This window comes from Neocloeon triangulifer, unplaced genomic scaffold (assembly GCF_031216515.1).
Source record: "Neocloeon triangulifer isolate White Clay Creek 2 clone unplaced genomic scaffold, ASM3121651v1 ptg000003l, whole genome shotgun sequence".
NCBI lineage: Eukaryota > Metazoa > Arthropoda > Insecta > Ephemeroptera > Baetidae > Neocloeon > Neocloeon triangulifer.
Window position 1 is genome coordinate 6,865,393 of NW_026775546.1, and position 26,826 is coordinate 6,892,218.

At 36.5% G+C, this 26,826-nt stretch overlaps 1 protein-coding gene across 7 annotated transcripts in view; it reads left to right on the plus strand.

The window, feature by feature from the left end:
* The window catches only part of LOC132192682 (regulating synaptic membrane exocytosis protein 1-like), a 59,618-nt gene that overhangs the window by 15,778 nt on the left and 17,014 nt on the right, over positions 1-26,826 (plus strand). For 6 of the 7 annotated variants that reach the window (XR_009441361.1, XR_009441362.1, XM_059612755.1 and 3 more), the window contains exons 2-8: positions 7,240-7,411; positions 15,021-15,141; positions 17,947-18,085; positions 20,020-20,179; positions 23,530-23,973; positions 24,458-24,676; positions 25,074-25,161. Coding sequence is in view for 5 of the 7 variants with exons in the window: in XM_059612755.1 (XP_059468738.1) it covers positions 7,376-7,411; positions 15,021-15,141; positions 17,947-18,085; positions 20,020-20,179; positions 23,530-23,973; positions 24,458-24,676; positions 25,074-25,161 (1,207 nt within the window). In the remaining 2 variants the exon portion in view is untranslated. The remainder of the gene's footprint in view (positions 1-7,239; positions 7,412-15,020; positions 15,142-17,946; positions 18,086-20,019; positions 20,180-23,529; positions 23,974-24,457; positions 24,677-25,073; positions 25,162-26,826) is intronic. The other variant, XM_059612756.1, reaches the window with a different exon arrangement.

Consider the following 26,826-nt stretch of genomic DNA (forward strand, 5'->3'; position numbering starts at 1 on the left):
CTACGTCGTTGACAACCTTGTAGCCGAAAGCAAATCCATTCATATACAGATCTAACTTCTGCCTGGAGCTTTGAATGATTCATGAGCTCATAGCAATAATGCGCCCTCATTCGTCTCCATTCCTTCCTCTTCCCCAACTTCTTTGAGGTGAAAAAGGCCCGGCGCAGAATTTTCGTCTCGGGATAATGCAGGGAGAGGGTCTGCTGCCAAGCTTCCCGAATAAATAAGACGACGTGCGAGAAGCGAATCACAACGGATATTTAAGCTTGCATGACTGACTCCTGTTTTTTCCTCGCTCCACTCTCCTCAAATACGGATACGAGGAGGCAAAATGGAGCTAGCGCACAATAAAACCGTGGGCCCTTGAGGAAGATATTGTGAACGGATTTGGGTAGTGACAGAAGGAGGAAAGAAATGTGAAGATGAAGAGATTTGCAAACTGAATTTTCTTCAAGGAAGTCGAAGTTTTGATTGAGGAAAATTTATTTTGAAAGGCTTTTCTTGGATTTTCCGCATTCAAAATTCTGTTTGCAAATATCTCCATCTTCACACTGCTTTCCTCATTTTGAACAATAAATTTTCTGCAAAGAAGAAAATAATACTAATAATTCAAAGAATAAAAATGCATATTAGCAACATTATTTAAAAGATCAATAGGAGCAAACGAAAGCTAATTAAATGTTTCAATAATTAATACCTCTCTGTATCACTTATTGGCAATCATATATATATGCAATCAACTTAATGCAAAACACTCAATAGACATGACCTTTCAGTTTGATCTTTTGAATCACAAAAAGCTCCAATGGGACCAGAATTCAATATTAGCACTGCAAAATGAGAATCAACGTTTGAATAATTTGCTACCGCATATCGCTTTGGGTCGTTTGGCCGTGAAATCAGTTGAAAAGGTCAAAAGTCAAAATTTATTTGAAGCCTGATTGATATAAAATTAATTCCAATATTTTGATTCAAAGCAAATTGATTAATAAAACCACGTTTTTTTTGTATGATGGAAATACGTTTAGTGCCAATTAATAAAAGTTGTCAAAAGTATTTGGCTGAAGTCAACAAATCTCTTTTTCATTATTATAAATTTATTATTCTTTTCTAATCTTTTGAAATTTTTATCATTCAAATTCTTCCTTTCGCTTGCCTAATCAAATACAATCTCTCCGAGCATTATTGTACAGAACTAATTCACAGATTAATACTCTTAATTGCATGGATTAATCTCAGCAACGAGGTAATGATAAATTACTGCACAAAGTGACGCGTGTCTCTTAAAGTAAACCACCCGTTTCGTATCTTTCCACCCTTTCGAGTCGAGACACCTCATCATTTCACCTCTCTCGTGTCCTCTATCATCCCGGTGAAAATTAATTACTTCTCAACACTGCCCCTCTCTGTAGTGCTGGTCTTTTCTCCTCCATCTCTTCTCGGCGAAATAACGGCTGGGTGGATTCACGGCACGTTTTTCGCGCGAGGCCGCCGCGTGTGTGCGAGGGAGGACCAAGGAGAGAAGCGTCGTCGTCCTACTCGGTCGGTTCGACTCGCTCTCTCTCTCCACACCGGGGCTAAATCGATTGAGCGGCCGGGGTGTAGTATAGGCAGCCGAGCAGCACAGACGACGTGCGCGGTGTTATACCTTTTCACTTTAGCCCGCGGCCCCAACGCTCTCGCTAAACAAATAAACCGAGAGGGTAAGCGGGCCTCGGCGTCGCAGGACTTAATTCACCTCGCCGTTTTTTTCTGCGGAACAGCCAGTTTTTTTCTAGACGTCTCGCGAGTCGAATTTATCCTTCTCTGAATAAAGGGGCACTTGTTGATGCTCGCTCTCTAAATCAAGGATAATCAGTCAGTCGCGACCAATTTGTTAATGGAGAATGGGATGAGACGGAAATTGGTGGCTAATTAAGTTGAAAGGCTGAAATTCGGAGGTGATTAATTGCAGTGCAGGCTTCCATTCTTTTTAAACAAACAAGAAAGAAATTTGAAATAACAAGTCTTTTTTGTAATTTGTATTCCAAAAAATAATTTCTGTTGAAAATTTGAACTGGATTTATTTTTAAATATTTCATTAAACTTGGAATTACATATATTTTGTAGGATGCTCATTTTTTTTTATTTGCTTACAACAAATAGGTTTTCCTTGTCATATGTTGTTGTTGACATAAAACATTTTTTGTGTTCATATACCAATTTTTGTTGCTCCAGGGACAAACAGGCGCAACTAATTCTTCCAATTTGTTCGCTTTGTTGTTGGTTCGGTTTGAATCCAATTTCTTGCGCAAACATAGTTCTGCGGAACTTGAACAATGCTAAAAGTATGATCCCACAAGGCATGAGATCGTTTTTATTTGGAAGATCCAATCTGATTCAATAGAAATGTATTTCAAGGGAAAGCTATATTATTTTCCTAAGAAGCTAAACTACTCTTAAAGAATTTTTGCCCTGAAATAATACAATTTGCACAGATTTATCCCTACATTTTTTACATGAATGTGTAATTTTTCAAAATTTTTATCAAAAATTATCATTTTCAATACTTTATAACAAGAAAGTTTGAAGGTGAAATAGATCAAGCTTTTTACTGGAGCTAAAATAGTTTCTTTTTAATTAACGAAAAAATTTGTGTTACGATTTTCAAGATTTCATAAAGATATCTTTCTATTTTTTATTTTATTTTTAGCTTTAAAGCTGCAGTTTTATGCTTTATTAAAGATTAGCAAGCAATAATACAACAATGAACTTTACTATAAATCTCTTAAGCTTATTAATTAGATTATTCATTGCTTCTAAAGCTAATCCTACTAATAAGAATAAGTGACACTGGGAGCGCCAGTTGCAGCTGCGACGCAAAACATCCGATAAATCAACGCGAAATTCGCCTCTTCCCCCGGAGAGGCAAAGAAAGCTGGCGGACGTTCGAGATAAGCAAAAAAGGAGCAGCAACAGTTTGCGATGACAGCAGTCTATAAGCGCGGCGGCGAAGGGTTGCAGCTGCAAATCCAGCAGCTTTTATTGCCTTGACCTGTTGCTGCCTGTGGGAATTTGTCAAAAACTGATAACACTGGGGCTGCGTCTCTTGTGCGCGCAAAACAGACAGATCTCTCTCTAAAATTTTGACGTTAGTCTGGATGGCAGATTTAAACTCGGGAGCTTCAAACTTTTGGGTCGAGATTAACTTTGGTGGTTTCGCAGCTTCATGCAAAACACGATCTCTGCGGCTTAATGCAGAAACTATATAATTCCGTTTCTTTTGCCACTCTGCGGGTGTTACTTGGTGGAATTTTACTTCTATGAATCCCTTTGATAATTTTTTATGAATCTTTTTTCGTAGAAATTTGATGCTGCGTGAAATAATCAGGAAAAATTTAATTGCAAACACAAGCAATCATTTTTATATTGATGGAAAAATAACTGTTGAATTAATTTAATTAACTAATCATAACAATAAGTTCCACCAAAATTTTATAAAAAAATGTCCACGGTAATTTTATTTTACTTAACACAATTAAAGAAATTATACTTTTAAAAGAAATTTCTAAGACTTCTTTCATTAATATCGATTCTTTAGGCACTTTTTTTTTATCAAAAAATCCCATTATTTGGAAAAAAAATAAATTGACGAATATTAGAATATTAATTTGTACATCTGATATATGATAGTTTATCCAGGTAATTGCATGAGTAACGATTTTAAACAGAAATATCATACGTACGTTGTTCAAACTTTCTGCGCGTTTAGCCATTCAAACATAAATTGCCAATTAGCCTGCAAAACAAACAACTCGGGGGTAGAGACTAGGTTCGCTTGTGCTCCGAACATAGGAGTGCACAATGCACGTAAATTAAATTAAACCAGGCAAACCCTGAAATGCCCAAGCGAGTAATTCAATGGCCCATTATTCCGGTCGCGCTCACAGCTCGCGCATATAAAGGCGACGCACGGTTGGAGCTCTATGAAATCTAGCCCGTTCAACGCCTGCAAGCAAAACACTTATGCAACACTCTTAACGTGCATCTTACGCGGGTTGCATAATGTACGCCTAGCATGTAAGAAGAGCTGAAACAAGTGAAGAAAGGATCAACTAATGGTGCCGAGGCAATATTGTATTCCAGCTTTGAAACTCGGGTAACGAGAGAAGGCCAGAAGAAAAACTCACAATCAGAGCATAAAATGTGGAATTCAAACTAATTTTCTAACATAAGATTCTTAAATTATTACTTTTAGAAGTTCAACAACATTTATACTGCAAATAATTAAAAAAAAAATATATAATTGTTTTAAGAAAGGAACTATTTATTTTGAACAGATGTTTAAAAAAGGAGTCATAACAGACGAATATCCATTACTTTTAATCTGCAAAATCTTTTTTATGCTTTCATAAAGCACACGAGAAATAGTTTCCTTACTTAAATTAATCTCATCTTTAATCTCCGCCAACCGAGAAGTGAATAATGACACGGTGGCTGTGCAAATTTTCAGCAAATATTTGTCCGCCCGTTTAGAAAGAGGTGCAAGGCCCCGTTGCAGCAAATGCCACGGCCAATTAGCAAAACCAGAGGCCCCATCATTCCTAATTTGTCAAAGTCGCGCTCGCGCCAAGAAAGATTGATGCACCCGCCGCGTAGTCGGCTTTGATGAGTCCGTGGCAATCATTTCGCCGGAGCGCTCCTGGTATCGATCGACAGGCGCCGCCACTCCAATTCTCTCTCGGCCGTCAAGTTTGCTGCGGCGAAAAATATGTGGGGGAAATTAACGCGCCCAGGAGATCTAATATACGAAGTGCCATTACGGCCGACGGCCCACCCCAGCCAGTGATTATCTGAGAATATAATATAAAAAGCTGCTGACTGGACGGAGAGTGCAATTTTACGGATGAACGATGTGGTGGAAGAATCGCAGTAATTTTACTGGAAGCGCTAATTTGCATAATTATTCCAATCGTTCCTCTATTAATATCACAATTAAAAAAAAAAAATATTAATTTTCTAAAGAATTTTTGCTTTAAACGTTTAATACGTTCAAAAGCGTAAATTTTTAATTAAAATTTTATTAATATACTTTTATTCTAATATTTACTAGTAGGTGGACATTAACAATGGGTGTTACATTATAATTTTTTAAAGCAAGCAATTTAAGTCACACATTTCTAATTTTTAACATTATTCAAAGAATGTTAAAACGGAATATTTAAGTTGACTCAAATCTCTCATCCCACCATGCAATTAAAAAATTTTGGTTTAAAACATTTGAATCTCATCGTGGCTTGTGCATTGCAGCGCAATTTCCCAGGAACGATGTGAGCCGAGCTCTTTTCACCCTGGCTTAGCTGCTCGCGAGCCGGGTCGTAATTCCGCCCCTCTGGATAATGCTCGGGCGAGTCCTTCGTTCGCAACTGCACACAGCGGTAATTAGCACACACGCACGGCGAGATAAAGGAGGACGCGGCTGCCAACTTAATTATCAGAAACTGGCCGTGCACCTGTTGGAGCGCATCTAGCGCCCTTTGAAGCTCAAAGTCTGCTCTCTTTTTACCTAAGGTACTTTGAGATGAGAGCAGAAATAAATAAAAGTTCCTCACGTACACGCAGAGAAACCTTCTACTGAACCTTTTTGCAGCTGACGTACAAAGTTTATCCGTCCTATTTTTTTACTAAAAACTTTATTCCTAAATGTTCCTCTCAAAAACTGCTTTTTTTTAGTGCACGCAATAATATAAAAAACGAACATGTTCATGTTTTGTAACAATCATGCTGAGTTTATTTCGTCCGATAAAAAAAGAAAACCATTGACGTCGATGTTTGTTGGTTAACCCCAAGGCTGTAACACTGGCATCTTTTCTATTGTGCTCCGACAACAGTCATGCGTCATGCGAGTTTTTAGTTTGTTTGTTCGGTTCGATCTCAGTACAAATATCGGTGCTGATAACATGATTCGCAGAAAAAAATGACTTTTCCTGTCCTTTAAAATTGAAAAACTGGTAGATGATTACAGAAAAAATAAAAACAATGTAAATTTCGTCTTTTCAAATTTTCCAAAAGGAATTTTATTATGGATCTGCTGCAAATTTTTATATCTCTTTTCCTCTTCGGGAACAAAAAATGAGTGCTCTTATTCTTGTTTTTGCGCCAAGGCATGCTGATCAACATCAAATTTCTCATCACTCTTCAAACGCAGCCAAGTCACGAAAGGCGCTATTCATAAAAAAAGCTTCCTGCTTGCTTGCTCCTTTGTTATAGCAGCAAGACATCATTTTTCATCATTCCACTTTTCGAAAGCAGCGCGCGTGTGCCCGTTCCTAAAGAGTTTCTGCAAAAAAAAGCTAACTGAGATGCTCATTACTCTTGAGATCGATAACAATGTCGACCAGAAAAGAATATAATACAGCTGGCTAAAGAAAAACACAAAAGCCAAGCTCGCATGTACCGAATTTGGAGGGCAACGGTTTGATGTATTGATTTAATATTTTATGTATGTGCACTAAATCACGATTTTTCAAATATTTTATTCAAATTTTCGGATTTTTTTACAATGATCTGGCAAAAGCAAATTAAATCTTTCAGTTTCTTTTTAAAAAAGTAAAAAATTTAAAGCTTAACCTTCTGAAATAACAAATATCCATTTTTATGCCGTTCTAAAACATCATATTTGACCAATTTTTTTGTTAATAATTTCATTTACGCATAGAGTGTGTGTTACAAAGAAAAAAAATATTCAATTAAAATAAATGAAATAGTAAATGCAAGTAATAAGGAAAAATATACGTAGCATTATGGTCATAGCAGGAAATATATTTTCGCAAAATCCACCAATTTTGCCTTCATAGAGAATTTCTTCTGGAATAAGTTTATAATCAATTAACAGTTTTATTTTGAAAAAAATCTTTTTCAATCTGGACACGGCGCACACATATTCCTATTTGAATTAGAAATGAATTCCAAACATCCAAATATAATATTTCGAGGAAGACGCGTCCTTTGAAATGCTTCCCTGGAATATTTCTCTATACACCTTTATCCGCATTTTAAGTATGGATCATAATAATTCAACAATGGCAGACGAGCCTTTTGATCCTTTCGAGGAACTTCAAACAGCGGAAGGTCAAAGCAAGGCATCATTGCATTAGCGAGCGAAAAACGTTGCTAGGATACCTTGTAAAAATTTACGACTGTAGTCTGGCAAAGAAAGAATAGACAAAAATAACAAAAGATCGTTTCTTTTGTCCACAGGTAGAGATGCGACGACAAAAGCGCAGAAAATTGCCAAATCCGTGCTAGCAGGCCGCTAGCAGCTTTGTCTCTCCGACAGCCCCTTGTGAGAGGAAACAACGCAAAAAAAGAGGAGGAGGAATAGCACACCTTCACAATGCTGCCCACAAACGTGATGTACTTCATGAAGAAGGTGAGTTCGGGCGGAAATCTTTAACGGGATGGGAAGCCTTCGCAGTAACAACGCGTGCAAATCGAACTGTAAATTCCGCTTCAATGCTGCGCAAACCTGATCAAAAATATGCGTTGGTATTCAAATTTGGTATTAAACGAGCGGATCGTTATTGAAAAATAATTTTAGAGTTAAATATTATCTCAATAATTGCCAAAAAAATATTATTGCTGGTAAAATAAATCTAAATAATAAACGCTAATTATTTTGCTTAGTGTACTCTGGAGTCAAAATGAAACTTCTCCTTTCCACGATTTCAATGAGTCATAAACAGCTAGCAAGTTCTCAATTAGTCATCACCACATTTTTCAGTAATTTTTTGCAGATTGTGCAATTTTTTTTTAGCAAAATTCATCAGTATGGGACCCTTTTTGAATTTTCACTTTAAAAGCTGAAAACATGAAAATAATTTTACTTAACGTCTTTATAAGCGTAAAATTCATTCAAAGATTTGATTTAATATGACAAAGTAAAAAGTCAAAGTTTTATAAGCGAATACAGTTTAAATATTTGCTTGAGAATTTTGAATGTTTAAGATCGAATTAAAATGTGATAAATATCCATTTTTTTTTTTATCCTCGATTTATCACATTTCTTTCTCGAACTCTCCCCCATCCCAGTAGATTTCAATTCAATTCCAAGAAGTCGTATTTGAAGCTCAACAAGGCACTCGCGCAACCCGTGCGAACAAGTCACTAGGGAGGTAAAAAGGAAGCTGGTCTGCACTGGCGTGTCCCTTGTTAGGCGGGTTAGTCGCTTCGAACAAAGAGCCTCTGCTGCTCGTGGTGTCTCGAGCAAAGCCAAAACCAACATAACAGGTGTTTGAACAATGACTGTTGCTTTGTCGCCGAGCTAACCCAATAAAGAGGGCGGCTGCTTAGACTGCGCCGCCAAGCATAAATGTGGAGGTAAAGCGCGCGAGTGTGTGCTCTGCTCACCAAGCCAAACGCAGGCACCTTATTTCGATATATTCCACACCATAATATCATACAAAACATTATCGATCTGCTAATCTATTATGGCACACCTCTGTGATGGGGTGGATTTTGTACACATAACATACACACACGTGCATAAGTGAGAGAGAGGCGCACACCGTGCACACACAGGAAGGAAATTGAGCGTGAGCGACAAAATTGGTTTCACAGTGGCGTGCTCGGCCTCTTTGACAGACACCCTTCTGATACTCGTTTGAGTGCCGGGCGTTTAATGGATGTTTGTAAGCCGGTAATTGCCGAATTTAATCTCTAAATTAAATGTCCTCAAAATGCAACATGCTTGTCGGGGAAAATTTTGAATTTTATTCAATAATTCAATAATAAATGGATCATCATCAAATAAGCAAAGAAAAACTTTACAAAAAAGTTTTTCAATAGGAATAAAAGATGGAAACTGTTAAAGAATCTGCCTTCTTTTACATATAACAAAACGACTCTAAGGAAAAAATTCCAATTTTAAAACAAAATGAATAGTGAAATTAAAATTTAACAAATTCAAGCACGGGTTATTATGTTTATTGCATGATTTTTTTTTGTGAAATTTTTTTGCACATGGCTGGTTTTTAAAAATTTTTCCTGCTCAAGAAATAAAGGTATCAGGTCACTTTCAAAATTTGAAGAGCCGATTTGCTTTTGATTGAAGATGCGTAACTTCTCTATCTAAATACCGTTTTTATTCCACTCATAAGTATGAAAGAGCGACTTTTAAAATTCGTTATTTTGTCAGTTTCTGCAAAAGAGATTTCTGAAAAATGTATCAGTAAAAACGCTTCTATATTTTATTTATTTGGAATTCCATTTTATACATTTCATTTTCATATACTTTCTGGGCACGCCTCTGCAGAAGTGTCGATACATGTTGTTAGAGTCAGAAATGTTTTGTAAAGTAGCTCTAGCGACGCTTTTATGCAGCCTTTCAGGTTCTCAGAGGATTGATGGATTAATAATGTAACCACACACGGGTGCGCAGGAAAAATCCAATTTTCGGTTTCGCGCTGCTCTTTTAGTGCCGTCGTAAAGCTGAAATCCAGCAATATTTTACCTTTTGTCGACATTTTTCAGCACATTTCCCTCTCCGCCACGAATTTTTACCTCTGCCGTTTTGCAGAGAAGGAGGTATTTAAATTATGCCAGAAATGATTATTTGTCAATATTAAAAAAGGGCAACAAAATATAAACATTCATTCTTGGTTCTTTCATTAAAATAAATATATATGTTCAATTAAAGAAATTGTAAAATATTTCGTGAATCATTTTATATTTTTGTATAACAGGCATTGGAAACAATTTTTTTTATTATAAGCTTTACTCTCTAATTACAGTGATGAAACAGGATTTTCATAATAAAATAACTCTCCGCAAGCAGAAGTTTTGAGACGCCGTCAGCTGCTGGGATACTCCCACGCATTAAAAGTTGAAATTAAATCCAATCCCGAATTCCCTCGACCGAAGTGGAGGCAATAAAATGTGCGCGCCGCGGGATAATTGCGTTTTTCGCGCTGCCGCCGCTGCTGGAGCGGAAAGTAATTCTTCCCAGTAGAACGCGGACGCTTTTATTTGTTTCGTACGTTTTGCTTTGCAGCGCTCACTTTAATTATGATTCATAACTCTCGACGGGATTTATGTGGGAAACTGCTCCAGATTATCAGCAGCGCTGAAGTTGTGAGAGGAAAAAGAGTGAAAATCCAATACTTTTTTTGTGAAATGTGAAACAGAACTGATTAATGGATGGATGGGAAACTAATTTTTTTTCGCAGTTTCATGGCTAGAGAATTTGTGTTTTCTTTATTAGCATTATTATGTTTTCAACCGAAACATGCAAAGGAACTTAACGATCTCATGAATTTTCCTATTTAACTGTCAAAGAAATTTTAAATTAAACACACTTAAAATTTGATTTAACTCCCTTCCATCTAAAATATATTTTATTTTTACATATTACTATTCATATTTTTTTATTTAAAATTCAGAATGGAATGAACTATTCAAAAGAATGAAATAGAATAAGTAAATGAAAACTGTATTTTGTTGCATTTAATTTTTATTAAACTTTAAATAAAATAACTTCTGGTATTTTACCTTTGCATAATTATTTAAATTGTTTTATTATATTAAAATGACTACACAAAATTTTAAGCCCCATGGCTAATAATGTAAAGTAATTAGCAATTGGGTAGCTGAATTCTCCTTTGAAAGCTACCCAAGTGCAGAATTCCGCCGCCTCAAGTTGGGCAGCTGTGTTAAGTCGTTATTAGTCTAACTTGACTCTCTCAAAACTGATGAAGTTGTAACTTGGCAAAAACGACCGAGCCAGTGGCAGCAAATCGCCTCCAGTTTTCAATTGCCGCATCCGTGGGCTCGAAGGCACTTTCCGCCTCGTCGATTGCAAAGCCAAATCCGCCACAGAGAGAACCGGCGAGTTATTCTTTGCAAAAAGGACGCATCTGTGTTTGTGGTTGTGGCGAATTAGCCTCGCAGGGAAACTGCGGATTGTTTGCAAACATTAGGCATACAATCTGCACATCCAACTCACTCAAAAAGAGAGGGTGAGTTTATCTGCGAAGTTTCTGAGATATTTTGCTACCCTGCCTTTTGTCTCAGTTTAATTCAAAATTCAAATAGAATCACGATTTTTCTTTTTCAAAAATCAATTATAAAAAATGTCTCTCTTTATTCAGTTCTTTCTGAACACATTAGTTAACACATGGCTGACGTAAATAAATTTACACTTGGCTCATTTAAATAAATATGATTTTTACGTTCAAAAATAGCATAAATGATGACAATAATATTTTTGTTGTTCAAACAGGTAGTAAATAAAATTAGATTAGCATATTAAGAATTTTGAATTAAAACTGAGACGCTTGCGCCTTTTTAAAGGCTTTATTTTGAATACAAAATTAGCGCGATTTTAACTTTGGTGCGTTGTTAACATTGTCACTTTTTCCTGGTTCGACTGATGCTTTTACGAGACAACGCGGCTGCGGTTTGATGCGCCGCGTGCGAATTTAATTACTCCGCTCCATGTGTTCGGTTTTGCGGAATTTCAGCCTCAGCAGCCAAGCTAATGGCAAAGTTGGTTTTTGCTCTCTCGTGCCGCGTGCGAGCACGGCCCGCTTAATTTGCCTCGTTGTTTTGTTAGCAGCGCGAGTTAAGCTCGCTGCGAGTCACAAATTTCGCCACTGACGCTGGGTTGGCAAAAGCTTGTTGCTCTTCGGGCTGGCCGCAGAATTCGTGTGCGCGGGATTACTCTCGTCCCTGAGCCCTGCAACTTTTGCCTGCGTCCGGTTCGAAGCATATTTCATTTTGCAAAGCACCACCATGTTGTGCGTGTGCGGTGGAGTGTGAGCGACGGAGCTGCAAAAGTTCCCTCTCGCGTCTTGCTTCTCTCATAAAGTAGTGCCCTAGCATTGCAAAGTTACATAATATTTGTAAAATTTACTTTATACAATTTAACAGCCGTTTTAAAGGATTGAAAATCAACCGTTTATTTGAAAATATTATAAAGTGGATTCATGATATTAATGAATTTAATTTTAACATCATTAAAAAGAGAGACAATTTAATGATTTGATAAATATTTATATAATTCCATCCTTAAATGATTGCTTTTAACTTAAAATTTGGTAGTTCAGGTCTCTGAAATCAAACAAATATTGAAAATGAAAATTTATTTTAAGTTTTTTTGTTAAATTTGTATAAGTTTTTGTTAATTTGTATACAATTAAAAAAATTTAAAACTTAATTTTGTTGTGCATAATAATCAAGATCCGCAATATTTTCATTGAAACTCTTCAATTAATTTCCGTTGCTATTTTTGTCGCAATTTGATTTTACGTCTCAATTTCCGTGAGTGGCGGACCCACCATCCCACGCACACTTAATTCTCAAAGTTCGCTCAGACCTGTGGCAAAATGAATGGGGCCTCGTTATTTTTGTGCCCGGCTTCTCGGATGCCACCCACTTGCAAAACTTAACCTTATCATTCGCGACGATCCGCCGTTCAAAAGAGGCGGTGCAAAATTTAGGTGCTGCTGCTGCTGTCTTAATCAAATTACCTCACGCGGTGTATAAATTTAAATTCACCCTCGCGCGCTCTACGGCGGAGCGACGGCGCTCGAGATTATCTCCCTACCGACTAATAAATCTGCACGTCGAGGTCGGGATTGCTTTTCCATTAAGTCCCACGATGCTTATTTTTGCGTCTCTTTCTCTCTTCAAGATTTACACCTCGATTATTTGCGGAGTAAGACAATCTTCAATTTATCTTTGGCCCGTATATTTATTCTGCTGAAATGAGAATGAGCATGACGAGTCTACAATGCTCTGCTAGACAAACAAAAAATTCTCATTTGTCCCAGCAAAGCGGAACGTGACAGAAAGCAAAGTATATTTTCATGTAATCATAAATAGAATTTGAAATTGTAAACGAGAACTTCTGTCATATTATGAAACAAATATGCGCCATCTCACAATCAGAGAAAGTTCACTTTTTGTGCATATTAATAATTATTTTATTGTTGGCAAGGGTTTTAAAAATGTACAAAAATAAAAAAAAATCTATTCTATTCTGATCAATTAAATGTCAGTTTTTTTAGCATTGCATATTCTAAAAATTCGGAATTATTATTATAAAAATAAAAAACCAAATATTTAATTAAAAATAATTATATTATATCCCTGTTTATTTATGAAGAAACGGTTCATTTGTGCATTTTAATTATCTATCAAATTCTTTCCACGTTTTAATCGTTTTTTCCAATTATATATATTTTTAGAGGCCTTAGAAGTTTAAAAGATTGGTTATAGAGGTAAAGAAAATTGAGTGGAGTAATTTAATCTTTTGCTATTATATACTTATGATACCTTGGCAATGCAATAAAAAGGTCTGATATTGATGTCGGGTTATGAAGCCCTGATGAAGTTAGAAAGAGGAGGATGAAATTCGTAAGATATTTCGTTTCCTTATTTTATTTGGTTCAACTTTCTGGTTCGATCTATAAAGAACGAAATCCGATCAAAAATAAATAAAATGAAAAACAAAATTGAAAGATTTTATTGTAATCACGCACATGTGGTGAGTTGCTGAAATCTGGCAACAAAATTTCCAACCATTTCAATTCAGCATCAGCCTATGTAGTAACACCATCATTTCGCGCAAAACAATGCAACGAAACCGTCATAAATGTCAGCTATTAAAATGCTTTCTCGTTGCTCGTGCCGTTCTCCAAATTTCCTTCCCCCTAATCAAAACCGCGCTGGCAGGGCTCAGATGTTCCCGGGAGGCACGTCACTCGCCGAAAACCGTCCGTTCGGATAGGGACCAGCGCGGCGCACAAAAGACTCTCCCGCAACAGCATCTGACCGTGAGTTACGACGATGTGTCATTATTTGCGAGAGAGAGCGAGTTGCCTGCTTGCTGCTCTCTGCCCTGCTTTTTATCGATTTCCCCTGAAAGCAGCACAGCTCGCAGTAAATTTGAATGCTCGAATGCCCCATTCTCTCGTCGGCGAAATGCACCGCGCTCAAATTCCGCGCTCCCAGCAGTGCGCCTCGCCTCGAGGTGCGAAACACATTGAAAATCGAGAAGACACTTTCAGTCAAATTGGAATTGCTCCCCTCGCGTCCCGTATACTCGAAATGAAATGCACCAAGGCATAAAAGAGCTGTTTGCCCTTGAATTGCAAATAATGGCGAGCAGGAATTTCGATTTGCTCGGCAGTCGAGAAGGTCGGATGCATTCTAGTGCAGCTCTTACTTTTAGGTCAGGAATATATACACACACCATTGCGGCTTACAAAGGGAACAAAAGCGGTCCACGTCGATTGAAATCTTTCATCCCTTCATTGTGCGGCTTCTTCTGGTGCTGGAGTGGAACTGTGTTTGCTCCTAGTTTATTAAAGTCTTCCTTAAGTTGCAGCTTCAGATCTTTTCTCATTGTTAACTTCGTATCTTTGTAATAATTTATCAAGTCTTGCTTGCCTGGAAACAAGAGGGGATTCCTTTTATAAATTGATCGAGTCAACTCCAGTTTATTTTATTATGAAATTAACAAATAAAGCTTAAAGTTAAAAAAAATACATTTTTAACATTTTTTTTTTTTTTTTTAAATTAGAATTGAAAGCTTTTAAAAATGCAGTTTAATATCTGGCTGTTTGAAATAAAATTGGATTAAATTTTTAAACTTTTCACTCACTCTGATTATAATCTCTTTTTTTCTAAATTGTAAAGTATTTCTATCATCTTTGGTTTGCCACTAATTTTTTTAGTCAATGCAGATTTAATTCAAGGAAAAGCAGCTCCTGCTATTGTATTTTTGACGCAGAGGTCACCGGAGCCGAAACTCCACACGTGTCTGCCCCCCATTGTGGGATCCAGTGCAAACAACCCTTGCCCTCTTCTTTAGGAGCAAATTATTTTCGCTTCCGAATGAGATGGAGAGATTTAATTGCAATCGAGAGGAGGGCAAAAACAAACGGCCGCACTATCCAATTTCCTCTCTTTTCTTGCCACGCGTGCCCGACCCTTAGGCCGTAATCAAATTTTAATCACGTTCTTGCGTTTGTTTTCAGATGGTGACAACGACCGAGACCGAGTCGAGTGGGTCTGCCACCGGAGGCGATACAACCGGCACCACTCTCAGCAAACTCCGGCAGACTTTATCTTCTGGCCTCATGTCAGCGCAGGAAACTGGTCAGTTAATAATTAAAAGCCTTAATTTACAGAAGAAGCAGAATTCGTTGAATTTGCATTATGAAATTTCGCAAAAAGATGCGTTGAAAATCTCATTTAAATCACTTTAAATCACCCCTTTATCAATATTCAGACTCGAATATCAGTTGACACACTGAAAATATTAAATTTTTACATAAAAGGCTATTTTAGGCTCAAATTTAAGTACAAAAAGTATTTAAAGGATTTTTTTATAGATGGCTTTGTAGCAAATTATTTCAAATTCTTTTCTCCTCTTATATTTTTGGCAGCTCCTTTTTCAATTCTAATCATATTGACAATATTTCTGGCCTGGCTAATGAGTGAAACTGGATGATGTGCAAGCAAAAAATGGCGTCTACAAAGGCCGCTGGTTTGCTGAATCGCATTTACGTCAGCAAAGTGTGCGATTGCCGAGGGCGCTCCAGGATTTCTGTCATTTGATTCCATTTTGCTTGCGAAACATCAAAGCTGATTTGCCGTGGTTGGAAATTCGCTTTGACTTTCCTTGTTGCGTTTTGAAAAGGCTGAAATTATAGCGCAATGAATTGGATAAAGCCTAATATGCAAAATTTTCAACCTCGAATAGTTTTCTTTTCATAAATAAACTGGATGGAATATTTGAAACCTCTAGTTTTCAATCTTGGAATTTAACATTAAATACCACCCTTTCAGGTAACAAGGCGCTTCAAATTATTAAAGGTCTAATAACGTGATAACCTCATATTTTAAAAATTTATAATGCTTTGAAAATAGTAATTACAGTCATGAGAAGTGATTTTGACTCTCAAGAATCCTTTTTATCAACAATTTAATTTCTACTTTCAGATAAAAACTACTGATTCATATTTGAATATCAAATTAAATTTTTAGCACTGCCAATCACATTTAATATTGAAAGGAGTCCTTCATGTACTCAATCATTTTATACCACATTAAAATTAATAAATAAATTAATATTTAAATCAGTCTTCTTTGTTTATTGAAAGAAATGAGAAAAGTTTGACCTTTCATGCAAGAAAACTGCCTCTTTCCTTAAGAGAATAAAAGCAAGAAAATTATTTCGTCTATGCCAACAAAACTATTTTTTGCCGCTTGTTCAGCCATTCTGAGAACTAGCGCAACTCTGTGGAAAACATCAATCTCCGAGGAACGCGTGTTTCGCAAGCAGAGCAAAAATTGTGTCTGGCTCCTTTGGTCTTTTAGTCTTTTTCATTTCGCCGGCGCTTTCCACGAGCGCCCGTGGCAACTCTGTCTTCATTTTTCAGTACGAGCCGCGCCCCCGGGAAAACCAGAAAAGCTCGCAGCTGCCTGCAAACAAACACAAAAACGGAACAAAGAGGCGCGAGCAAATTGCTCCAGAGCTGCGAATACGCGCGAAAGCTTCCACCGATTACACTATATACGTACCCGGAAATAATTTGGCGGCGGTCCAGGTTTTTTCCACCGCCATAAAACGCGAATCGGATGAAGAGGACGATGGGACGCTCATCGACCCCGTTTTGCCACCAGTTGCTCAGTCGCTGGCATTGTCACACATTATTTGTTGTAACAGGTTGCTTTTTTATTCGGTTGGTTTCTTTCTGTTTAATTCAGGCATTTTCTTTTTGAAATGTGTTATAAATATTTTTAAATAATTTCATTTAAAATTTTTGGAAAGTATGTTTAAATTAATTGAAAGTTCATTTTTAAATTTTCAACGATTCAAGTTATTTAAATTTTTATTCCTTCTGTAAATTCTAGAAGCAAGAGATTTTTTAATTATCCATGTTTTAACTATTGCCTAAACAATGGGGGAAATATTTTTTCTATCACAATTGTACAAAAATAGTTTAAAAGATTTTTATTTTTTATTAAGTTTACATTAAAATTATTTTGATATCATAATCCAATTTATTTTAGTTTTTTATTATTATCTATATTGATTATAATTTTACTTTTTTATTTTATATTATTGTTGAAAATTTATTAAATTATACCCAATTATACCATAGTGCACAAAAACGATGCATGCTGTAAATATAAATACAGAATTTTTATATTTTTCCTCGGCTTCTGCAAGGTTTATATTGGTTACAGACCTCCTAAAAAGAAGATATTCTGTTCTCCCTTATCAATTTTTTATTACATGATTTCCATTTATAATTATTATACCACTCATAATTTAAATTAATTTATTTGATTATTTTTATTTTTTAAATATTCAAAAGTTTGAAGTTCTTCATTTTGAGTCTCTAAATTTTAATTGTAAATTATCCTTACATCTTGAACATTTAGTTGCAAATTGTGTTAATTGATCTATCAATTGCTGCTCATAACGGGATACATCATATATGCATTAAAAATTGTAAAATTCAATACAATTGATAGAAAAGATGAGAATTGTGCAGACAAAAATTTTCCAAGAAAGAAAAATAACAATAATCAAGTTGTTTTTTCTGGTTGCTGAAAGCTTGCGTTTAGATGACTGCCTGATACTTTCCAATGCCGCTTTCTTTGTTATTTTTTTGCTCTTTCTCCTGGCAAAAAACTGCAGCTCAAATTATATTTAGTAAAACAGGCTTTATTTTCGTCTTATTGTTAATTTAATATTTAACGTCTCTATTTGCAGGTTCTAATAATTTTTATTTTGAATTCTGACTGATTCATATGATTCTTTGCTTTTCGCTAAGAATATGTATTGAAAAATTCAATCAAACATTTTTGCTGACACGGAATTTATTTTCGCATACCTGTAAATTCTGCAATTAATTTGTAATTGACAACATACCCTTGTCTCTGTTGCAGTGACCAAGCTGTCACCTACCCGCCAGTCGATGACACCTGACGCGGCGGCAGTGGCTGCCCTTGCCATGGCGGCGCCCAACTTGAATTCCTCGATCAGCCAGCTGGAATTATTAAAGACTGAACAGACCAAAAATCAACAGTAAGTACTAATTTTGGCTAATTCTTACATTTTGATCCAAAGTCTCGTAAGCCTTACAAAGCAGAATTTATTTTATCTAAAATTTATAATAATAATTTTCTAAATATCTTATATTTATTTTACAGAATATCATCTGTGTGTGTTATTGAAAGAAAATTTCAAGATTATTTAATTATTCATCTTTAAATTTTTTACCTTTAAATACACATAAATTTCAATTATATATCTCAATTAAATTGAAATCTTGTTATGTAAAATGTATTTCAATGTGTCAGTAAGTTGAGAAGAATGATGGATTTCAATAATTATTATAAGTATTCACAAATTCAAATATTGTTCTCTTAAGAACTCCTACAAAATAGCAAACGATAGAGCATCTAACAATTTTTTACGGTGAAATCAGGGTGAAATCATACATGAGAATATTTTTTGAATAGGGCAATAGAGGAACCCTTTTCTTCTCCTTTTACTCTCTAGTTTCCACTGACGTCATAGATACATATTTTAGCTTTGCATGCCTCCAAGGCTTATATTTTTCCACAATGCAGTAAACCGCAGACTCTGCATATTGTGTTTCGCGGATTCCAATTAAGCGCGTTGAGGTCTGCGGGGCGTTTCGAGATTTCGTTGATTGACGCTCGGATTACATTGTGGCGCGATTTTACCGAGAAACGGCTCGGGCGGAGATGAAACCCAAGCTCGAAGAGAGAGAGAGGCCGTTCGTAAATCCCCAATCGGGCACCATTTCGCATTATATGAAAAAGCTGCAGATCATTGCGGAGCCGGGAGATTTTCGTTCGCATCCCCAACGAATTCGCCCATGCAAACACGAGCTCGTCCATGTGTGCCGTTCGGATGACTCCGACTGGGCCAATCGATATGACGGAACCTTCGCGACAATTCGCTCCGCTTCCGTTCAATTTGACCCTCGATTTCCGGACGCCGAGTGCTGAAAGACCGAGTGACACTTTTTTAATCTGCGGAGCGAAAATCTCGTCAGACCACGACAATCAAGTTTGGCTCTTGGTGTTTCTGTATCGCTTTTCGGCTGATTGAATGGCACTGACTTGCGCTTTTCGTTTTGTATCAGATAGAAATATATGGGGTAGCTTTCGGTTCTCTAAACGACCCCCGCACTACTTGATCCTCAACATTGTTTATTTGCACATCTATAAAGCAATAAATTATGTTTCTATATATTTCTTAAATTCCGAGTAGTGGAAAAAGTAATATTAATATAGTATTCATAACAAAAAACTGTTTCTTTTTTTAATTATTAGGTTGATAAATAATTCCATTTGAGAATTTAAAGATATAAGATGAAAATTTGAATTCCACGCAATTTGATATACTTGTAACAATTTGTTTTCTTCTTTCCTGCTAGCAATTATAATTTAAAAATTTATAAAAAAAGAGCAGTTTACAAAAAGTTACAACAGTGAATTTTTAGTAAAAAGAATTTCATGTGCTGAAAATAAATTATGTTCATAACAAGTAATAATAATCTTTGTGAGCTAGAACTGCTTTATCGCACTTTTTTTATCTATATAATAATTATCCTCCTTTTTCTTTTTGCTGCAAAAAACAAACAAAATATTGGAGCAGACGATTTCCAATAGAAATAATAAAAATGCCAAGGCAGAGAGAATTCGATTGGCACGTGCGCTGACGAGAGGTTTTATGTGGGCGGCAGAAAAAGCTTAAAACAAGCCATTAACAAGATTTTTTGCGCACCCTAGCGCAGGGAACAAAAACCTGCAAATAAAAGCTAAAAACTGCCAGCCATAAATAATTCAGGACAGCGTAAAAATTCTTCAAAAGGTGCTCGGCCATTTTTTTTCCACGGTCTAATTTGATTTGTTTCACCCTCTTGATTCTTACATTCTGACGAAAAAGTTTTGCTTTCTTTCACCGGCAAATTGCTTTTGTTGCAGGAATAAACTGGAGCAGCTGGGGCGACCACGTTCTGGGGCTTGTCGCGTGTGCCTGAAGAGTTTCAAAACTGAGGATTTCTTTAGAATTTGCTGTGAATGCACTCAGAAAGTGTGTGAGGACTGTGCCTCGTATTCTAAAAACGAAGAGGGCCTAGAAGATGTGAGTATTTTATTTTTACGTTTGTGTGTTTAGAGATGCATAACATAGCTAAATATTTTTATAATTTTTTTTTATTTACAAATTTTTCTCAACTCCTAAATTTATTACTAAAAATACTTATTTATTCAAACATTTTAGTCTTCATCAACAAGTTGAACTTGTTGCATAAATCCCGAGTTGAAAGTACAATTTCTTACAAAATTAATTTTTTTTTTTTATATAAAAATTTGCGCAACAGCTTCACAAAAAATAATGATTTTTGCAAAATTATCAAAGTTTAGTTGCTTAAATTGAATTTAAATTAGAAGCTCATTAAATTTTAACTATTTCACGTTTAAGAAAGAATTTTTTTTTAACTTGTATACAATTGGCAAAATTAGTGTCCAGATGTAATTACTCGCTTATTTCGCTCAATTTACTAATTTTGTAATAGTTTTTTTTTATATATATTACAATATGTAATTTTGCTCATTCAGATAATTCACTGGCTATAAATTAAGCCTCTGATTGCGTTAATACGTAATCCACATCCATTAATTGTTACACAACATTTTGGACTCGCTTAAAATATAATCAATATTTTACCTCATATTGTCCGTGATTTTCCCTCTCGGTTAAATTCATTCAAATCCCATTATTTTCATCGTCGGTTGGTTGAATGCTTAATTCATAACCGACGCGTATTTTTAAATCAAACAAGGCTCACGGCGGCTCCTTTCACGCGGCAGTTCGGTCTATATGCAAATTTCTCGTTCTCACTCTTTCTCTCTCTCGGTCCCTTTCATATATTCAAATTGCCATTTTGCGCGGTGCGAAAGGAGGAAATATCGTTCGTTCATCATAATATTTCGCAAGCTGACTCCTCTCCCAAGCAGCTTTGGTTTGCCGTTCTGCAGAATTTCCTTCCGTCTGCGCGCCTCCGGCCACTCTGCGCGCTCTGTCGCCGGCGAAATCTCTCAGAGTGGCGTGAAAAAGTGGCGACGACGACGTCAGCTCATACTTTTTTTTAGACAAAAAAGAAACGGCGAAACGCCGAGGTAGTTGTCTCGAGTGTCACTTTGAGTAATGCACCGGTGCTGCTCAACAACATTCGTTCACGGCAAGGTTGAGGTGAGTTGCGAAATCGGATCATTTTTTTTCTTTCCTTCCCTATTCTCCACTAAATTGCGAAATGGAAAACCTCAGTCTGTACATTTCGTGCTAAAAATATAGTCCTTTGACGAAATAGAAAAAGCCAATAATTGAATGGTGCGATTATTGTTGACTAACCCCAAGTTAAACAATGACGAAAACGAGCATTGTACTTCTAAATTGGAGTAGGGGAAGGGAGGGGGTAAAATGTTCAACCCTTTAAATATAAAATAATATAAAAAAATGGCGCCTAATTCACTAGATTTTTAATTTTAATTCACAATTTTTCAATTTATAAAATTTAATAAAATCATTTTTATGTTTAAATTTATATTTATATTGTTAGGAAAATCAATACCGATATGAAAATATTGGAATTTTTATGATAATAATAAGTGTAGAAATTTTTAATGCAATTTTGTGAAAATTTTAGATGTTTATGGTGATTTATGGTAAGCTAAAAGAAAAAAGTAAGCAAATAAAAATGAAAGTCTCTTGCTTTGAAAAACTTCGAAGGGTTCTGATTAATTTTGAGGATTCGCTTCAGGGCCAAATGATTTTCTCTCTTATGAAAAATTCCAACCCGACTTCTCAGTCAGGGCGCTCCTTCGCACGCAGACGATTTCATCAGGCGAATTTAATAACCCGGATCGCTCCGTTGGAAAAACGGGCGACGCTTTCCCATCTCTTTGCGCACAACATACCAAAGAGTTATAAATGACAAAAAAAGTAATGGCTGCAAAAAATAAACTGAACCGTCACGAAACAAACGCCCATTTACCAAACTTTAACTTCAGCGGGTGGAAATTCCACGAAAAGGGGACGTTAATTTAACGAGCGGAGCGTGGTGGGTCCACTAATTAATTGCTCCTTGGCAGCAGAGACGTGTCACCCCGCCGTCCAGAAAGAAGAAGTCATTTTGCTCAAACGTGAGCAGAAATCGCATCGTGGATTTTCACTTGACCGGGCGCGGCCGGCACTTCTCCGGGGACTCTTCACATTGGAACAAAAACCGAGAGAAGGTTTTCCATCAAAAGCGCCACACATGCCCTTAAAGAAACTGCGGGCTCTTTTGTTGCATCTCTCTGCCCTGCTTTTATGGGCAGCTCTTTTCGAGCTCGCAATTCTCGAGGCAACTTTCTTTGCTCCTGGAGACGAGTGGTGCCGCTGAAAACTTTTGCCGCGTTAAGCACGGCCCTTGGCCCCGATATAGAGAAAATAAAGTACGAGAGCTAGACCTGTTTTCTTTTCCGCGGGCGGCCGGGTCATTTACAAAGAGCTCTCTCTGCGCCTTGCAAAATTCATACCGTGTCTCTTGAGTGCCGCAAATGGAAAAACTTTGCTGATAAAAATAACTGGTGAAAATGGCTTTGTCCCTCGGTGTCGCGGACATATTTCTAAATTTAAACTTTTATGAAAAATTTGGGGTTCTCTAAAAGTATTTTTTTATGTACAAATAACTCGAAACTGACCAATTTCGCTGAAATTAGTTCAAAACACGGTTTTGTTTTGTTAATTGGGATTTATAAATAAATTCATCACCCACGGAAGTAATTTTGTATTTTGTTTAAATTACAAATTTTTATCTCTATGCATTTTTTATTTTCAATTTTCGTCATGCCAGATTTCCCTTGGCATAAGCAGGTTGTTGTTTGTTGTCTCTCTTGGAAGTGAACAGGGGTAGTGAAGCGAGTCCGAGCAAGTTAGGGCAGCCGTTTGTCATTGTCATCTTCTTTGCATTTATGCAGTTCACCCTCCCTGTTGGATCAAACATAAGTTCAAACAAGCAACACGTGCGATGCAAAATAAACGCCTCATAGGCAACCCGCATGACCCGTCCGTCACACTCGGTCAAGTGTTTGGATTCTCTCTCGGTTGAGAAAGAAATTTTACACAAACTCCTGTAGATTTTTATTTTATTTATTTATTCTCCATTTTCTTAATATTTTTCATTTGCTTTAATTATTTTATTTATTGAAGATTTCTTTTTTTTTAAATTTGATAAATACAATATTAGATTTCATTGTTTGCATTATAAATTACTATTGAGCTCACCTTTTAAAATGAAACTAAAAAAATCCGTGAATAAAATAGTAATTGTGCATTAAATTATATTTTAATCACTAGATTTAAAAAAAAAATTGGAAAAATTTAAATTTGCAAATTAAATTCAAAGTTAAAGAAAACTAAAATTATTCGAACTTTGCATATTTTTCCAGAACAAGTGGCGATGCAGCATTTGTCGGCGCCGCACGCAAGGCCGTGGGCAAACGCAGCGAACGGCGTCGGCGAGCGGCGCCCTCGGCCTCCAGAGCGAAAATTCGGCGGGCGACCTGCTGGAGCTGCCAGGCGGTCTTCAGCGGCGCCACTCGGACGTCAAGATCGGTGCCGGTCAGAAGACCGAGGCCAACAACACCAAGGTGCTGGACATCCCGCGGTCGCCGGAGCTGCGACGCCACTCGGACGTGTCGCCGGCGTCGCTTCGGGAGCTGGAAAAGGTGGCCGGGGAGCACAGAGAGGAGCTGCGCTGGGAACGCGAGATGGAATGGCGCGCCGAACAGCAACAGGGTCGTCTAGTGCAGCGCCGCGGCGGCGCCAAATTCATCGTCGGCGACGATCCCAAATCTTCAGAGAGCTCCATTGATGATGACACCATGACTGAGGTCTGATAATATTTTTTATTACATTGTTATATTAGATTTATCTAATTTTTAATTTATAAATTAAAAATTCGTAAAATTATTTTGCCCCGAAATAATCTAAATTCAACTTCAGGAAACCATGGCCTATTTATATGTTTTACAAAAAAGTTACAATTATTAAAAAAGATGGATTTAAGTAAACCTCAAGAGTTTGTGATTATCCTTAAAAATTTAATGCTAAAGCAACAGGACACATAATATATATGGATTTTTAATCAATAAATTCTCAAAAACTAAATTTAAGGGGATTTTTTATGTAATTTTATGTATGTACCTAATAATTTACGATAATTTATTATTGTTTATTTTACTCATATAGAAAATTTAATTGATAAGGCAAAATATTTGAGCATAATAATTTTTTTCTGATAATTAAAATCAAATTATTTGTGTCAAGTAAAAAAATCATAAAATTAACCATTTTGGGTTTGTTATAATATTTAAGGAAGAGGCAGAGTGGCGACGTCAGCAGTCCCAGCGAGGCGGTAAAGGAGGTGGTTTCGGAGGACAGTCGCCGCGGCGCCGATCCAGGGCGATGCAGCGCCAACGCAGCTACGATGACGAGGACCAAACACTCAGTGCACAGCCGCAGTACGAACTTTCTCGGAGAGCGTCTGCGTATGACGTTTACCAGACGGCAGGAATGGCCAAGGTAGGTCCAAAGGTGTATATTGAACTTTTTAACATTTCTTGGTGTCGCTTTTTTTTTTACTTTTTGTCAATCAATAGTATGAAAGGTAAAAATTAAAATCTGATCACTTTTCTCTGTTGCATGCCCTATTTGTTTTCAAAATTTTTTATATATAATTTTGTAAGGTACTTTTGATCAAGAAATTTCGTTAACCAACAATTTTCTACCAATTTAAATTATTAAAAAAGTTTATGTTGATTTGACTTTGCCAGAAGATACTCATTCAAAAACAGTTTTGATTAAAAAAATTGAAAAATTTGATGTGTGTGGTGTTTTTTAATTGTGCTGGGTTCCTTTTGCAATTTATGTAAATTCCAATTTTTCTCCTACGGAATATAATTAACTTGCCTGTTAATTTTTCCTGTTAAAGATGGTAGAGGCGGGAGACAGTGGAGGTGGAAGAAGACCTTCATTCCGAGTTTCCAGCACGAACGGAACGACGGAGTCTGGAAAAAGTGGTGAGTTGCTGTCATCGAGATTGCGCTTTTATTTTTGTTAGAAGTTATACTAGACACCGGGTAATAGAATCAATCGTGAAGGAGAGCAAACTCATAAAAGTTCACCGCACTTTTCAAAGTAAAACAAAGGAAGAGTTAGATTACACAGTGCAATCGCTACTGTGTGGAGGATAAAAAATAGCTTTGCAGCGCAGTGATTGACAGAGTTGACAAACTCTCTGATTAAAGAACAAACAGCGCGAGAGAGACGTTTTTAATTTAACTTTTGCGCAGCAGCAACGGCTGCTGGAAAATGCAGACGCCAGAGAGAAAGAGCGATTCGATTTCCTTTCTGTCGCATAAAATTTGCATCGTGTACATACATTTAATATAACTCGAGCGAAATGTCGCTTTGCATCATTATTTCGCACAACAATAGCACGCGCCGGCACAAAGGCCTCGCATCGATTTGCGCCCGCCCAAAATGATGATAATGGTGTCTGCGTCTCTGTATCTGGTTACAACGTAATTGCATTCAGAGCCACACTGATGGCCACTCCGCAGACGTAGATAATTTGTACCGAGCTCACCGATTTGCCTAATGGGAAGCTGCTAAAAATAGAGAAGAAAAAGGCACTGATATGGTAGCAAAAGAAAAAAAAAGAAATTGTAAAATTTGATTTTAAAACTGGATGAGAGATTCGATCGGAAAAAACATGTAATCTTTTTCCTCTTATTTTTGTATCAATAAATGACGAAATATTAATAATTTTTTCCAGATTAATAATTTGCAATTTTTAACAAGAAAAAATTGATGGAAAACTCAATTCATCAAGGGAAAAGTCCAGTATCAATTCAAATAACTTGAAATTTACTTTTATTGGTTTTTGCAAATGATCGCATCTAATCGGTTCCCAGTTCCTTTGCAATCTTCTTAAAAAAAACTTCAAACTGGGATTTCTTCTTGGCTCATTTTATTATTTCTACATTTGTTTAAATCCTGATAAAATGATATTTAAAACTGTAGGGTATACAGAACTTCAACAATGTAAACAGCAATAACAATTGAATTGAGTTAATGCAAATGTAAAGAGACCTTAGACTTTGACCACCAAAAGCAATATATTACAGTAAATGTATGTATTATTTATAATTATCCTGATGGGCTGGAAAACTTTATAAGTTTACTAAACTTGTTGAAGGAATTTCTCGGAAATTTCTCACAACTTTACTCTTTCATTTAGGTAATTAGATCAACGAAGAGCTCTCTAAGTAATTTCCACTCGGAAAATTACTTATTGAAGTTCACTTAACTCTCCTTAAAATAGCTTTTAAAAGCATATAAATTTATTTTTGATCTCATTTGAACTGAATTTTCATACAATTTTACTCATTATATTCCAACCGCTTCAGTAAATTACTAATCCCAGAGGGGATATAAAACCTTCCAGCTCGTGTTGGCTCAATGATTTTGGGCCAATCAATCCACTTGGCCATTCTGATGGAAAAGCACTTCGTCAGTTCCGCAAATAAAGTTATAATGAGCAAACGGGGTTATTCGGAAAAAAGGAAAGAAAAACCGAATGTTGCACAAGACCCTTCTCTGTATGGCTCGATAAAAGCAGCGGGCAGAAGATAATCTTCTATTTGTGCGCACCCGGGCGATTATCGTCATCATCATTCTCT